The following is a 17500-nucleotide window of genomic DNA, read 5'->3' as shown; positions in this document are numbered from 1 at the left end:
TAAAAGATGACCATATAAGAGGGGTTCCTCTAATCTTCATTCAGTTTAAATAACAAATTAAAGATGCAGATATTTTGTTGAATAGTCATGCAGAGCATTTAGTGACTGTACTATAAAAACTCATGTTCATAATCCATAAGCATTTGTATTACCTATAAGGATATTTGATGTATATCAGGAGGGAAATAAATACATCATGCCATTGCTTTTCCAGTATTGTGTAGTGTTATTTTCTCCATGTTTTGTCAGATGGTGGTGATTATGAAATAGCTGGTAAGATTGTGCATCCATATCAGTTTCTCACTTTAAAAATATAGTCAGTCTTGAGCTTCATTGGACTGCAAATTATCAGTATACGGACTGTTCATTTTGCTCAAAATGCAGGATATCTTACTGATTTTTGATTATTAAAAAACAAAGCAAACAGAAAGCTTGAGATTTCAAAACAGGGCAGGGGATTTTACCACAAAACTGTAAATGTTAACATTAACAAATGTTTTAAGATTTTTGTAGCTAATTTAAGATATTATTCTGCTTAAAGGCTACTTTATGTCTAAAATAAAACCAATATGAGACTGTAAAGAGTAGAAAATTACTTTTAAAACATTTAAATTAATGTGCACTATAAAGCACTGTTGTGAGGCTAAGATATACAGTATTTCCCAGAAAATTCTTATTTTTGGTGATCTACAGAGCGGAAAGTATAAATCTTGAGGTTTATATTCCACAATGATTTTGCAAGGCTGGCTGTTTGAAATTTTTTGTAAATGAAGCAAATTTGATATGAAAATCTATTGGGACAACTGTTCCAGAGGGGTAGCCGTGTTAGTCTGTATACAGCAAAAACAACAAGAGTCCTATAGCACTTTAAAGACTAACAAAGGACAACGTAAATTTGCCATTTTTTTAGCCCCCGGATATTAGAAAGAGACAGGGTGAGGTAATATCTTTTATTGGACCAGCTTGATATATTAACTCACCTAGCTTGCACCCTATTTTTATAGTGACATCATTACAAAGTTGCTTTTTCAGAGTAGAATCACGCTTAATGGGGGGAAAATGCAAAAATAACATAAGCCATCACAGGAATATGACTAATGATTGGAGAGAGACTTGGATTTTCTCATTTCCAGCATTGTACTACTCACTAAATTCTGCTTGACTTCTTAGTTGCCCTCTGTAATCGCTCCCAGAGAAAAGTGTGTTTTAGTGACCTCTTTGGAAAGTGCCTTCCGCTCACTCATGCATATTGTAACCTGCACAGTTGAACGGAAGGTGACAGAAAGTAGTTGATATAGCTGAAGTCTTGGGATAAAGTCCTGCTCTATTTATGTTAGGTTTGGCCTTGACTTTAAAGGGAACTTTGATTGTTAAACTGTTGCCTAAAAACGTTGCTAATTCCTGCACTTTGTTCTAGAAGTCCACTTCATGGATGACGACGGTCTGAGTTTAAATGTTGGTATGGTATGGAATGAAATCCCTCTGCCATCAGGAGGCTGTACTTACAAACATTGCTGGGTGGGGTTTGGAAGCCATGCTGCTTGTGATTCCTAAGGCTCTGCAGCTGTGCAGAAGAATAAACCCAACCACAGGATTAAATCTTTTTTCGTGAGGGTGGGGAATGGATTCCTTTTGCCACCCCAAGTGCAATTTAAATCTTGATACCTGTTTCATATTAATTACTATTGCCATAATATTTCAGCACATAAACTATCTGATGATTCAAACATGATTTTTTCCTGCTCCTATAGGTTACTACGGCATAGATTGGACTAAATAAACAAAAAATGTCTGTGGTGGGCTGGGTTGCATTTCTTATGAATGCTGTAGATCATGTAGCCAAGATTTAAATAATTCCAAGCCTCATATTGTGGTGAAAGCAACAGATCTTTACTGACACACATAGCTGAAAATAAATGAATTTGCTGTGTAACCAAGCATCTATCAAATGGTAATGACTTTAGCAAATTTTAGATACAGTCTCCTACAGTATTCTTATCTGCAAGGTAAAGAAGTATGGGTTGGATGAATGAACTATAAGATGGATAGAAAGCGGGCTAGATCATCAGGCTCAATGGGAAATGATCAATGGCTTGATGTCTAGTTGGCAGCCAGTAACAAGCAGCGTGCCCCAAAGGTCGGTGGTGCGGCTGGTTTGTTCTACATCTTCATTAATGATCTGGAGGATGGCGTGGATTGCACCCTCAGCAAGTTTGCAAATGACACTAAACTGGAGGTAGTGGAAGATAACCTGGAGTGTAGGACTAAGATAGTGACCTAGACAAATTGGAAGATTGGGCCAAAAAAAATCTGATGAGATTCAACAAGGACAAGTGCAGAGTCGTGCATGTAAAACGGAAGAATCCCATGCAGTGTTACTGACTGGGGACCAACTGGCTAGGCAGTAGTTCTGAAGAAAAGGACCTGGGAGTTACAGTGAACAAGAAGCTGGATATGAGTCAACAGTGTACCCTTATTTCCAAGAAGGCTAATGGCATATTGTGCTGCATTAGTACGAGCATTGACAGCAGATCACGGGAAGTGATTCCCCTCTATTCAGCATTGGTGAGGCCACATTAGGAGTACTGTGTCCAGTTTTGGGCTCCCCCGCTACATAAAGGATGTAAACAAATTGGAGAAAGTCCAGCAGAAGGGAACAAAAATGATTAGGGGGCTCGAGCACAAGGCTTATGAGGAGAGGCTGAAGGAACTAGGCTTGTTCAGTCTACAGAAGAGAAGAATGAGGGGGGATTTGATAGCAGCCTTTAACTATCCGAAAGGGGGTTCCAGGGAGGATGGAGCTAGGCTATTCTCAGTGGTAGTAGATGACAGAACTAGGAGCAATGGTCTCAAGTTGCAGTGGGGGAGGTCTAGGTTGGATATTAGGAAAAAGTTTTTCACTAGGAGGGTGGTGAAGTACTGGAATGGGTTACCTAGGGAAGTGGTGGAATTTCCATCCTTAGCAGTTTTTAAGGTGTGGCCTGACAAAGCCCTGGCTGGGATGATTTAGTTGCGGTTGGTCCTGAATTGAGCAGGGGGTTGGACTAAATGATGTCCTGAGGTCCCTTCCAACCCTAATCTTCTATGATTCTAATGATCTTCAGTGTATTTTTATTTTGTCTTGGAAGATTAACACAATTGAATTTGAAATCCTTTTGACTTAAATGAAATGTGTAAAACTGTGAGCAATGAGTAAGGCACAGAGGCATCAGGAATAGGTCACTGAATCTTACAATTTTTAATATAGCTTTTAGCGAACACATTTTGTTTTTTATTTAGCTTGATAGATTGTTAAAGTAACTAATAGTTTTTCTGGAATTGAGCAACTGTTGTCACTGTTATAATATATCTCTAGTCTTTTTAATAGACTTTTTAAACCTTTGATTCTGTGATAAACACACTTATTTTCACTGATTTAATATTTAATACTTCGTTCCTGTGTGACTATAGGATAGAGGAACTATGTACAATATATTATTTCAAAATTATTTTTAAGCAAGTAGTAATAAATAGGGCTATCTATTGCTGTTAACTCAAGTGATTTATTTGTTTTGAGTTAACTCAGTTAAAAATTAATCATGATTAATTGCAGTTTTAATCACACTGTAAAACAATAATAGAATACTAATTTAAATTTATTATAAATATTTTTGGATTTTTTTTACATTTTAAAATATATTGATTTCAATTACAACACAGAATACAATATGTACTTTATTTTTGGTTACAAATATTTGCACTGTAAAAAAGATAAAAGTAATAGTATTTTTCAGTTCACCTCATGAAAGTACTCTAGTGCAATCTTTTTATAGTGAAAATGCAACTTAGAAATGTAGATTTTTTTTTTTACATAACTGCACTCAACAACAAAACAATGTAAATCTTTAGAACCTACAAGTCCACTCAGTCCTACTTCTTGTTCCGCCAATCATGAAGCAAAAAAAGTTTGTTTACATTTATGGGAAATAATACTGCCCATGTCTTATTTACAGTGTCACCTGAAAGTGACAACAGGCATTCACATGGCACTGATGTAGCCGGTGTTGCAAGGTATTTATGCCAGATATGTTAAGAATTTATTTGTATGCCCCTTTATGCTTTGACCACCATTCCACAGGACATGCTTCCATGAAGAAAACGCTTGTTAAAAAAAATTTGTCACTGACCTCTTTGGGTGAGAATTATATGTCTCCTACTTTGTAGTTTTACCTGCATTCTACCATGTATTTTGTGTTATGGCAATCTTGGATGACAACCCAGCATATGTTGTTTGATTTAAGAACACGTTCACGGCAGATTTGACAGAATGGAAAGAAAGTACTAATATCATATTTCTGAAGATAGCTACAATGCTTGACCCAAGGTTTAAAAATCTGAAGTGTCTTCCAGAATCTGAGAGGTATGAGGTGTGAAACATGCTGTCAGAAGTCTTAAAAGAGCAACTCTCTGATGTAGAAACTACAAAACCAAATCACCCAAAAAGACTGTTGGTGGCATCTGACTCAGATGATGAAAATAAACATGCGTCAGTCCACACTATTTTGAATCATTATTGAGCAGAACATGTCATCAGCATGGAAGTATGTCCTCTGGAATGGTGGTCGAAGCATGAAGGGGCATATGAATGTTTAGCATATCTGGCACATAAATACCTTGCAATGTACAACCCTATAACAGTGCCATGTGAATGCCTGTTCTCACTTTCAGGTGACATAAACAAGAAACATGCAGATTTATCTCCCAAAAATGTAAACAAACTTGTTTGTCTTAGTGATTGGCTGAACATGAAGTAGGATTGAGTGGACTTGTAGGATCTAAAGTTTTACATTGTTTTGTTTTTGAGTGCAAGTTTTTTTTAACATAATTCTACATTTGTAAGTTCAACCTTCATGATAAAGAGATTGCACTACAGTACTTGTATGAGGTGAATGGAAATACTATTTCTTTTGTTTCTTTTTTACAGTGCAAATATTTGCAATCAAAAATAAATATAAAGTGAGCACTGTATACTTTGTATTGTGCCGTAATTGAAATCAATATTTTTAAGAAATGTGGAAAACATCCAAAAATATCTAACTAAATGGTATTCTATTATTGTTTAACAGCGTAATTCATCATACAATTAATCACAATTTTTTAAATCACTTGCAGCCCTAGTAATAAATAATAGATTTTATCTGTTACACATTTAAGTCTTTGGGATTTTAATGATTTATTTGCTTTTGTAATCCGTGTACCATATTTTTAAAATCTATTTTAAAATCTGACATAGGCTACAAGCTTGCAGGGAGACCATGAAGTGATCCTTGTCAGAACAGATCAATCTGGAAGAGCATGGCCTGTTAACACAATGGCGGAACCACTGGAGCCGAAAGGAGGAAGAAGAAAGGGACAGATGGTATGCTTTATATAACATCTTTATTAGAATGTAATTCTTAGACTGCTTTGTAAGTTTACTATTATAATGGCATAACCGGTGTAGGTATTTATTCAAAGAGTAGGTAAGTGAGAAAATAAGTTAATTTTCAGTATAATTACATGAACTAAATGGTGAAAAATAGTTTTATTTTAAAGTTGTGGTGTTGTCCCTTAGGGTTTACTTGGGGACTTTATTTAAATATAAACCTAACCAAATGTTTTAAATCTTTTCAATGTATTTAATACATCTTAGCCAAATAAAATACACTTGTTAGAAGACATGTACATATATACATGAAACCAAAAAAGACTTTTCACACCAAGCCAAATATCTTGATGATAACTTGTCTAGGTCCTAAAAGCTGTTTGTTCTATTCTATCTGTTTGCTTCTGGTTGTGTGAAGCAAAACACAGAATAACGGTAAAAACATATAAATAAGGGGTCTTCATCCTGTTCAGTAGAGCAAAATTTTGGTCTATGTACATTTTGGGCATGCAGCCCTGTCTTCTTATAGCACTGTACAGTGCCTAGCTCATTGTGGGTGCTATTACATTGTAAATATTAACTGATGATACTGGCTCTGTTGGTTTATATCATATTAATTGCAATGAGTGGTCCTATTTACTACTGAGGTCTATTTTACTCTCATTCAAATGCCCATAATTTTTAAAAGTAAAGTAGAACCTCAGAGTTACAAACACCTCGGGGATGGAATTTGTTTAACACGGCACTGTACTGTATTTTTTTTTTTTTTGGTCTCTGCTGCTCCCTGATTGTGTACTTCCAGTTCCAAATGAGGTGTGTGGTTGACTGGTCAGTTCATAGCTCTGGTGCTTATAACTCTGAGGTTCTACTATATTTCTTGCATGCCAGGACAACATTTTAGTTGTCAGAGAAGGGATCTGAGTTTGTGTTTTGAGCTTCTGAGAGCAGCAGGTTGTTCACATCTGCATTGAGTACATAGTTGGTTAGTAAGACAATCAACTTGACATAATGCTGTAAAGGAAGAATTGTTACCCATTTTGGAAAAACACCATCACTTCACCACTTAGGTTAGTGCCCTCCTACTGTGTTCAGTCCGGGGCCTTTCCTGAAGTGATACCACCAGTTGTGCAAAACAGGTTCATGTGAACAAATATCTAGTATGAACTAGGATGGAGCTTCACCAGTTATGGGAATATCCCACAGCAAAGACATTAGCTTTGCATGAATTTTTCATGAGATCACTGTTCTTTCTGGCACAGTTGGTCATGAAGTTCTCTGAGAGTTCAAAGACTGATGTGAGTTATGAATGTCTTTGGCACATCCCATCCTCATGTACTGTTAGCTTTTTCAGTTAACTTCCACAGTTCTTTTCTTAAATACTTTAACTTTTTAAACCCCTTTAGTGAAGTCCTGGCCCCAATGACATCCAGAGGCTTAGGATTTTCACACCTGGGCTTTCTTACCAGATTGATATTCATTTTCAATCTCTCCTTTCCAGAGTGCAACTCACATAGATAAAGAAAGGGTCAGGTATTTTCAGGATGATGATGATCTGAGCCTGAAGGATTTGGTCAAAAATGAAAAGATGAGAACAGCAGAGGATCAAAACACACTATTTATGCGAATGGCATCAAAGGTAAGGAATAGTGTGCATGAATTTATACTTAAGATTGAAATAGCATTTCCATTGTAATGCATTATTTTCAAATTTCTTTAAAAAAAAAAAATCACTATTTGGGATTAATCTTCCTATCATTGATATTAGCCTGAATGTGGATTTTGTTGTTGTTTGCAAGTTGGGTAAGAATTAGTTTAGCTGTTTGAGTGAATTATTTTTTTCATTTGTTAAGAATTTTGTAAAGATGCTTTCTTTGCACCATGATAACTCAAATTAAACTTTATTTTGGCATGTACACAAGTGCTGAATGGTGACTTGTGAAAGATTTACTTTAGAAATAGATATGCATATTTAAAGGATATTATGGATTATCATCTGAAGTATGATGTGCTACATTCCGTACTGCTTTAAGCATATTTTAGTACAGTGTTCCAAATATCTATTGGGCTAGGTATTTGTTAGTGCAATCTTTCTTATATCTGCAAATGCATTTAGTTGTATTTTACTTTTGTGTTTATTATGGTGAGTAGAGAAGGATACCTATCTTTTCAGGAGGAACAAAATCAGAGTAACATACATAAACTGGTGAGATAGGACTTTGTGACTCCCATGAATTGGAATGCTTCAGTGAAGTAAGCAAAACTTGGCTAAGCTAAGTCATTGATTAGGATGTTCAATTCCTAGTGTGTAGAGTTTACAAGTAACACTTTCAGAAGGGATAGGTAAAGCAAGTGGGAAGGAAATATGAGTGTCAAACTATTACCAGCAAAATGATAGTGCTTAGGCTGACATAGCAAAGATCATCTTAATTGAAACTAAAGATTTAAAAAAAAAAGAAATGGCGATTCTTGACTGATCATAGAGACCTTTAGGACAGCATGATGAGATTAAACCAAGAGAGATTTTTGCAGATAAAATGGGATTATATAATGTCTAGTGTGTTTTTTCATAAAGAATTCCAGCTATAAAAAATTGGTGAGAAAACAGTAGTGGAAAAAACAAGTAATGGTGCATGGAGCTAGCAGTTGGAAATGAGTAAATAAGTCAGAAATTAAAGAGCACCTAATTTTTAGTGACCATAATGTCAAGTCTGAGATACTGATGAAATTCTGACCAGTGCAATTCAGTGTAGACACATGTAAAATAATAGGAGTAGGAGCAAGGAGCTGGACTTGGTTATGTGTGATAAATTGGTTAATTATCTAGCATGCTGATCAGTGCCATGTGGGTGCCATTGTGGAAATACCTTTAAAATCATCAGGTCAGTGTAAAGCAATTATAAAATATACACACTTGGTTTTACTAACAAATGAAGAGAGCAAAAACTAAAAAAATGGTGCGGTTCATGTAAGAGGTACTTATTAACTTTCAGATCGGATAATACCATACTTCAATAATCTAAGTCCCTATTAGGCTAGATTAAGAAAGTTAAATTTATTTTCTTTAGTAAATAGGGCTTGGTTAACCTAAGAGGAGTCTTCAAAACTTTGAAAAGTGTTAATAGAAAAAAGTTCTTTATATGGGTCAATGATGCAAAACTATAACTATTTATTTAAAAAAAAAAAGCAAAATACAAGTCAACAGGTTTGGCAATATTTCATGTAAAACATGATGCATATGCTGCATGAAATAAATTACCATGAAAAGCCATTGAAGCAGAGAAAGATAAATAAGATTTAAAAGCCTCAGTATCAGCAGAGGACTGAGGGACCTTGACAACAAACTAAAAGCAACAAAAGCTTCAGGTTTTTCAAAGGCTCAGTAGCACATATCCAGCCGCCTATCGAAGTCCAAAGATCTACATGTAAGAGGAAGATTATGGGGCTTCTGCTAGTGATGACTCCGTAAGCTCTTATCTTCATAATTTTCAAGTATGACTGCAAAATTTGAAAAATTACCCTCATTTGAGAATGATCTTGAATACAATAGTATCAGAAGGAGGACCTGCAAGAAATCCAGATCCGTATGGCAAAAAATCCTTACCATCTGACAAATGAGGAAGAGGTTTTATTTCATACATTTCCTGATACAAAAAATATTGGGAAGGACAGGATCTCAGACACTTCAATCACCTGGTTTCAGAGAAAAGTTCTGTTTATGTGTCAGGATGAACTGATTATGTGCTCTGGACCAGGTGGGCTATTATGTGCACACAGGAAATACAGTACATCCACTGGATATATCTCAGATTTCAGATACAAGAATAGCAAAACCAAATCAGTATATGTTTAGTCTGGTGTCTGTGAGGTGTGAGCTCATTAAATACTGAGCATTAGTTGAGGGCGGTACTTAAGCACATTGAAGAACCATGTTTTCCCCTCTTTAGAAGATGGCTATCACTTCCTCAGAGATAAAAATATCTCTCTTCCAACACCTGAGTGCTAGAATCACTAAGATTCATGGTAATCTACTCCAAATTCCAATTTGTCCTCTGCAAGACAAATGGAAAATCCTGTTGGACATGAGACTTATCTGAAAACTTGCTTTTCTTCTACAAGAGTCCAAGAAAAAAAATTTGCTTTGCCATCATGTTCCACCAGGGACTATGTCATAGATGTCAAGCACACCTCCAGTCCGAGATAATCTCAGTGGATCCTGAGGGCTCTGTAATCAGAATTCAACCAGAGATTTATGAACTGCAATTGGATGTTGGACTCCATTCAAAGAATTTGCAACCTTATAGGCTGTTTGTTGCAGAATAAACCCCCTCACGTTCCAAACTGAGTAATTAAGGATGCTTTCTGCCTGGCATGGAGAGCTCACACACAGAGGGATACCACTTTCAGGGTGCTTAGTCTCTCCTGGACTTCACAGAGGTTCTATAGTTAAGGGATGGTCCTGTGTGTTCTGTGAGCTTTCAGAGACCTGGTTCTTCAAAAGGTGGTTTTGAGTCTACTGGATAATTAGACCACTGATTTGCACACGAGTTAGAAGGGTGGGATTAAGGAGTTTCTTTTTGTGTTGGAAAGCCTGGCAAGTGTGGAACTGGGCAGCATCAAACACAAGACTGTTTTGTCATTTATCTGCTAGGGAAGTGCAGCATTGTCTAATGTAACCCTGAAGTTGTCCTTTCATTGAGGAGTCCTTCAGGCAAGACTAGGAAAAGATTTGTAAGCAGTTGGAAGAACCTAAAAAGCTATAACATCTGCCTGAAGGAAAAAATGAGGAAAGACCGGCTGTCAGGAAGTCTTTCTATAGAGATTATCAAAACATTACAAAAGCAATCTTCTCAACCAGCTGTGTTTTGTCTTATCTCTGACTAACATTTTGATTCTGGTCTCCAACCAGAACACCCAAAAGATAAAGCCCTAAGGACTAGATCCTACTTGCAGTTAAGTCCATGGGCAGAAAACAAAAAACTAGGTTTCAAAAGCTATTTAAATCTATTAATTAAGTGTAGTTACCTATTGCATCATTTACAAAATACCACCATACAAAAGTAAGCAAATCAATAGTTAAGGACATCATAAATTCTCCATTGCCCACCTGCTATAATAAACACAGTCTAAAGAAATGCATATTTCATCATACAACAACCACCTTATCTCTGCTCCAGAGATTTTTTTTAATGTATGTTTTCATCCTGATTTCAGTTAACATATTAGTCAGCTGGCAGTGGAATTATTTTTATGGGGTACTTATAGCTGCTGGACAAAATTTTTAAACCTGGATTCCTAAAATTAAGTTATTAAATCTATATTTGTATCCCAGTTTTGCAGATAACAAAGTTCTTAACTTTATATGTCATCATCTTTTTTCGTATGATTTGGATAGGTACAAATTTATATCTAGATTTGATAGCCAGAACATTGGTGAATGTCCCTCAGGCCTCCTGTGAAAGAACTCAGATATGCTCCATTGTTTATGACTGGTGACTACAGTCTCATACCGATGTTTGCCTCATTTTAGAGAGGGTTTGTCCACATCTCCCCATGAGATGTCCTGATGCGATTCAATCTGCACCAGTCTTTCCAATATAAATCAAAACCTGCTGGTTTCCTCGGCAAGGTCAGTGTTTGTTTTGAGTGGTCGAAATGCTCCACATGTCTCTCCATTGAGCCTCAGCATTGTTGTTGAGTGTAAGGGTCTTGATGTGGTTCCATACAGGGTTACGGGATTTTAATCTTGTCTTTGGTGGGTTCTGCATGTCATCAGGCAACAAGATTCTTGTATTTGCATTGACATGGTTAGGAAAGCGAGATGTCTGGGCAGCTCTTCTAATCTGTGGAGGCTGGATGTGTGATAGGACCGGGAGCCAGTCGACTAGGGTCGATTTGAGCATCGCTGGTACTATGTGCATGTCATTATTGAGTCGACTATCAAGGAGTGTAGTGTGACTACTGTGAGACCACACTGGCACAGAGTATTCAGCTGTAGAATGTACCAAGGTAATTGTTATGGTTCATTGGATCCGTGGACTGGAACCCCACACACTTTATATATGTAAGTAACCCATTAATGTTTATGGGACTACTTATGTATGTAAGAGTTTGAAAGATCAAGGTCTTTGTCACTTAAATAGAAGTGACCAGATTTTCAGAGATGTTGAGCAACCTGAGCTTCCATTTTTCTTCATAGTTTGCAGAAACATTCTCTTTCATTCAGGGTGAATGTGATGACTTTCAGGCCAAAGTAATTTTCCATGAAAAAGTTGTAAGGAGGTTAAAATGGAGGTTTGTAATAGAAGATAGTTGCAACCTTACTTATGGAGAAGCTACTTTACCTCCATAATAGACACCTTTCCCTAGGTAGATAAACTCTAACAGAGTTTCTTATAAGCTTGGTTGAGAGGGGCAGTGTGACAGGGTGGCCAGTTTGACCAACAGCCCATCTGAGTCCTGAGTCTCCCCAGATCAGTCTTACCCTGAGTTCTTAACTACGAGACACATGAACTTTTCCCTCTGGTTCGTCACCCCTGAAGGTGTCAAACCTGCCCCCCAGACATTAGCTTACTTTGACATTCACACTTCACACAGTTTGCACACTAGAGACCTGCTTGGGGTAAAATAAGCAAAGGTTATGTAACAAGAAAAATCCCAGTTTCAGAGATGAAATAGTAAGGAAAAGCAAACACATACAAGGTACACAGAAATAAATATAAAGATGCAATTAGAGCCTGGCACAGGACTTTTTAAAATCCCGGTCCCACCTGCTCTGCTGTTACGGTAGTGGATCCTTTGGATCTCATGGGATCCCAGTCCTGATGTAGGGCTGTAAACTAGTCCTGTGCAGGGCTCTACATGCAACTTCAGGCTTTATACTTCTATATTAGATAATTCCTTTTTCTAATTCAAGTTACCTTTTGCCTTCAAAGAGTTTCTCCATGTGCCCCCTAGTCCTGGGGGGGGGGAATCCAGCATTCAGAGACAACCCCCCACTGCCATCACCTCCACCTTTGAGACTGCTCCTCAGTTCTGGATAAAGATTTCAGTTTCAAGTTTCCTTTTTAAAAAGGGCTTTTTTTCCTTCTGCATGGTGATTTAGGATGGGGAAATTCTATCTGAGGTGGGTCTGTTTTCTCATTAAGCTTACTGATCCATCATTTGTCTTTTCCTGGGTTGTAGAACTTAGAGCTGGTCTCATCTGATTGGAGAGGCAGCCTTCCTCCACCTTCCTGATCATGCCCAGGTGAGGTGGAGGTAAAACTTTATGAGCACAGGTCCGTACTATATACATAAATTCATAACCACAGTCTGCATACATCTCATAATGACCATCAAGTTCAGAACATTAGAAGTTTTCATAAAAGATCTTATTCCAAATATTTGTATACATGATACCATTTTATACAACCACTTGATTCAATTGATTATTCTTTGGGGTTCAGGACCTCTCCCCCACCTCCGCGGGGGATGTCTGGACCCTGATAGTCATGCCCACTACATCATGAAGGGGATGCTCTGGGACAGTGAGTTTTGTTACTGGGAGATATTTGGCCTTTCTGAAGGGCGTGCATCAACACTTATGCAAATAATAAACAACTTTTAAAAAGCTACCTGTCATTTATATAGTTTCAGGACACTGAAGTTTGCAAAATTTAAAAGAAATACATTTTTTTTTGTATATTCAGATAGTGGGTACATCTGTTCATTTTCAAATTACTTTGTTTCAAACAGGAAAGGACACTTTTAAGTTAAGGCTCATTCACTTGTCCCTATGTTAGCCTTTTTCTTGACATTACAGTAACAAGTGATTTAAAATAAATTGAAAATGGGTTGGGAATAAGTGAAATAAAAATAAATTGAAAATGGGAGAATGGGGAAGATTCACTAATTGTGGAGGGAGATCATCATTATGTTGATTCTCAAAGTCCTGCAGCTTCTCTGGTGTCATGTCTTCCCCACTAAATCTGTACAGCTCACTAATATATCAACACCATACTAATCACTGTGGTTGTTGCAACCCCTTGGAGTTAGAGGATGATAATCGATTATTGTTGGTGAATCCTCAGGTGACATGAGACCTTTCTGGGATCCACAGACCTTCTCACAGTTGAGGCAGGCATTTCCCAATGGAATGAGCAGATCTGGATTGTTAGGTCGGACAGTGGCATGTTCTTTTCAGCCTTTCCCATTTCTCTGTTTCCTGTTGTCTCTGTTGGATCTCAAAATACTGGCATTCTTGCCACAGTCTTTTTTCATTTTGGTCAATTGATGGCTTGGGTTTCCCATGAGTTTGTCAATATTGCACTTCTTCATGTTGGCTTGAGGGTGTCTTTGATTCCCTTTTTTTTGCCCACCCCTTGACCATTGTTCATGGCTCAGTTGTAAGAACATGAATGCTTCAGGAGTTGACTTTCTGGCATTTGAAGAACATGAGCAGTCAAATAAAGTTGGTGGCAGGTGACTATGGTTTCAATGCTGGAGGTTTTGGCTTGGGACAGAACATTGATGTTGGTGCGTCAGTCATCCCACTTGATTTAGAAGATCTTTCAGAGGCACCATTGGTGGTATCTTTCAAGAACCTTGAGGTGTCTACTGTATGTGACCCAGGTTTCGGCACTGTACGAGAGAGCAGAAATAACAATAGCTTGGTACATGAGAAGGTTGATTTGATTTTTGATTTCACAATCTTGAAAGACATGTTTTCTCAAGTGTCCAAAAGCTGCAGTGGTGCACTGAAGGCAGTGTTGAATTTCCTCGTCAATGTCAGCTTTCTGTGACAGATAGCTACCGAGGTAAAAGAGTGCTCTACATTCTCCAGGGTTTCTTTATTGATCTGAATTATGGGAGCAGAATCCTGGTGATTTGGAGCCTGTTGGTGGAGTACTTTAGTTTTATTTGTTTTAAATATGAGGCCAAATTGGTTGTAAGCCTTGGAGAAAGTGTTGACTATTTTTTTTAAGATAATTCTTCTGAGTGAGTGCACAGGACAGTCATCTGCATATTGGAGTTCAATAATGATTTAGTGATAGTCTTTGTCTTGGATCGAAGGTGATTGAGATTGAAAAGCTTGCTGACCATTCTGTATTAGATGTCAAGTGTGGGGGGAAGCTTATCAGCAATGAGAAGGAGGATGACAGCAAGGAAGATGGAAAAAAGGATTGGAATGATGACACAGCCTTGTTTGACTCCTATCTGTTTCCGATCCATTGCTGACAACCATCAGAGACATATTTTCATGGAGGAGTCAGAGGACGGCAACAAATTTTGGCAGTCATCCAAATTTAAGGAGAATTCTCCACATAGCCTCATGATTTTCGGGCTGAATGCTTTCATGTAGTTGATGAAGGCCATGTACAGAGGTCGATGTTGCTCATGGTACTTTTCCTGAAGGTTGTGAAGAAAATCATGTCGTTGGTACCTTGAGATGGTCTGAATCCGAACTGTGACTCTGGGAGGATTTCTTCAGCCATGAAGAGCAGCCAGTTGAAGAGAATTCTGGTAAGAATCTTTCCGGACGTAGACAACTGGGTGATTCCTTGATAGTTTCTATAGTCCGATTTGTCTCCTTTCTTGAAGATGGTCATGATCATGGCATCCCTAAAATAGCTGGGATTTCTTCTGAATTCCAAATCTTGAGGATTAAGGCATGAAGCTGGTGAAACAGTTCTTCTCCACCTTCTTTGAATTAAAACCAGAACACCTTCAGTCTAAATACTGGCATCTGATTGACTGTGTCATTGTACATGCTCGTGATTGTGAAGATGTTTGTCACCAAAGTGAAGACTGGGTGCCGACAATTGTTGGACTGACCATCATCTTATCCACTCCATCATTTCCATCAAACTCCCACCAAAATGACAAATGCAGAAGAAATCAGCCAGACAGAAGATCAACATTGAGAGTCTTAAGGACCCCAACTAAATGTGATCTTTTCTACCAGTGCCTTACAGAGAAACTGATGAATATCAAAACTGAGATGGAGAGTCCTGAAGGTCACTAGAAAGCACTCAGATCGGCCATCCATGCTGCGTGTGAGAATGCTGGGCTTCTCAACCAGGAAGCACCAAGACTGGTTTGACAAGAGCAATGAGGAAATCCAATCTGACCTTAAGCGTAAGGCCGCCTTTGCTTGGCAGAATGACATCAGTTCCAAGCAGGAACATTATGTCCTCCATCAACTTAAAGCTGAGATTCAAAGGAAAACCCATGAAATGAAGAACAAGTGCTGGGAGCACAAACTGAAGGACAGCCAGCAACTCGCTGACACCCGTGACATGAACCGATCCTTCAATGTCACCAAAGCCCTCTACGGACCCAGTACCCACAAGCTAACCACCCTTAGATCCAGGGATGGAGTCAATCTCCTCAGGGACAACAGATAGATCAATGCACGATAGAAGGAATACTTCAAATACCTCCTGAATAGTGACTTCAATATTGATGAAAGCATCTTTGACTTAATTCCGCAACATCCTATCAAGGATGACCTCAGAACCCCACCAACATTCATCGATGTACAGTAAGCCACCAAATGAAAGCTAGAAAAACAATAAGGCATCTGGACCTGATGGAATCCCCACCGAAGTCTTCATCATTGTGGTATGTCTTACTGCAACCCTCCATTCCCATGCACCCTGATATTTAGATTTATCAGGAAGGAGATTTGATTGGTTTTCAGATGAAAGAAACCATAGGTTCCAATTCTTTTTCTGTTAAAATTCGAAATAGTATATGTAATGTCCTGCGCTTTGGAAGACTAAGATATTTAAAAAAAATATATGTAAAAATGAATATAAAAGAAAATATTTATCTGTACTTCCTATGGCAGGTTTATGTTACATTAAAAAACCACAGACTGTACTCCAAATCCATCAAAATAGGTTATTCCATCTTGTATGCTTAAGAATACTGCACTTCCATGTTCTTCCATTCACCACCCTGCCTCTCAGAATGCCTCCTCCTTGTATTAAGATGTCTCTTGGGATCTAAAAGGAAACATTGGAGTCAGGGCAGAGATTGGAGAGGATGTGGGGGGTGTTGCCCCTCCAAACCAGAGGCAAAATGTGGGGTAGGCATGTGGGGTCACATGGCCCCCCAGATTTCTGCCTTCTATTTAACACAGAGGTTTTCAAACTGTGCGGCATGCCCCCTTAGGGGCACGTGTCCCCATAGTTTGATAACCGTTGCCTTCTGTCAGGAGCCAGCAGATCGGAAGCTGGTGAGACCACCCAGCCTGCTGGAGCTCCCAGCTCTCCATGCTGTGGGAGCTGGGGTGCTGGCTGGCTGCTGAGCAGCCTTTCTTGCCCGGCTTTCTGAGCCTGGCCATCTCTTCATGGTTGGGCACTCCCCAGGCAGGGTGGGCGGCACATATCTGAGATGTGCCCCTGATGTGCTCTTGCCTCTCCTCTGAAGGAGTCCAGCACCGGCCCCTGCCCGCAGAGCCAGGTTGCAATGAGATGCTCCCTGAGGCGCTTGCTCGCTGCTGCCCTGGCTCCTCAGGAACAGCTATAGAGCCAGGAACGCCAGGACAGAGGTAAGTGAGCACCTTGTGGAGCGTCTCATGGCAGCTGGGCTCCGAGGTCAAGAGGACAGGTTCCATGGGGGCATTGCCAGTGGGCACCAGCCTCCTTTGGGAGGGAGAGACAAGAGCACGTCAGGGACGCAGCTCAGAGCTGTGCCACCTGCCCTGCTTGGGGAGCGTCTCGCTGTGCCAAGGGGTCCTGACTTGGGGAACAGAACAGGAAGGGCTGCTGGGTAGGCAACGAGTGCCCCGGCTCCCACAGTGCAGAAAGCCAAGAGCCTGAGCAGTCCAGGTGGCTCCCACCAGCTTCCAATCCACTGACTCCTGGCAGGAGGCGACAATGTACAAACTGTAGGGGGGACGTGCGCCAAAGTTTGAAAACCTCTGTGCTAGATGGAAGACAGATACTATGTGCCCCCCATTTTTTGCCTCTGCTCCCCTGGGGCACATTTCAACTCTGCTAGGCATGTGACCATGCATGCCCTCTCATGCATCATCTCTGCTGGACACTTGACTCCTTGTGACCCTTCATGCATCATCTCTACCGGGCACATGACCCCCCATGTGTTGCT

General features: G+C 39.2%; 1 protein-coding gene across 2 annotated transcripts in view; it reads left to right on the top strand.

Annotated features, from left to right (window-relative positions):
• The window catches only part of CWF19L2 (CWF19 like cell cycle control factor 2), a 176970-nt gene that overhangs the window by 95726 nt on the left and 63744 nt on the right, over positions 1-17500 (top strand). For both annotated transcript variants that reach the window (XM_067562792.1, XM_067562793.1), the window contains exons 11-12: positions 5273-5398; positions 6903-7040. In XM_067562792.1, coding sequence (XP_067418893.1) covers positions 5273-5398; positions 6903-7040 — 264 coding nt within the window. The remainder of the gene's footprint in view (positions 1-5272; positions 5399-6902; positions 7041-17500) is intronic.

Source organism: Emydura macquarii, unplaced genomic scaffold, assembly GCF_026122565.2.
Source record: "Emydura macquarii macquarii isolate MOO-44397 ecotype Brisbane River unplaced genomic scaffold, CSIRO-AGI_Emac_v2 contig_2473, whole genome shotgun sequence".
Classification (NCBI taxonomy): domain Eukaryota; kingdom Metazoa; phylum Chordata; order Testudines; family Chelidae; genus Emydura; species Emydura macquarii.
The sequence above is the reverse complement of the archived record's forward strand: the minus strand, read 5'-3'. Positions and strand labels throughout refer to the sequence as shown.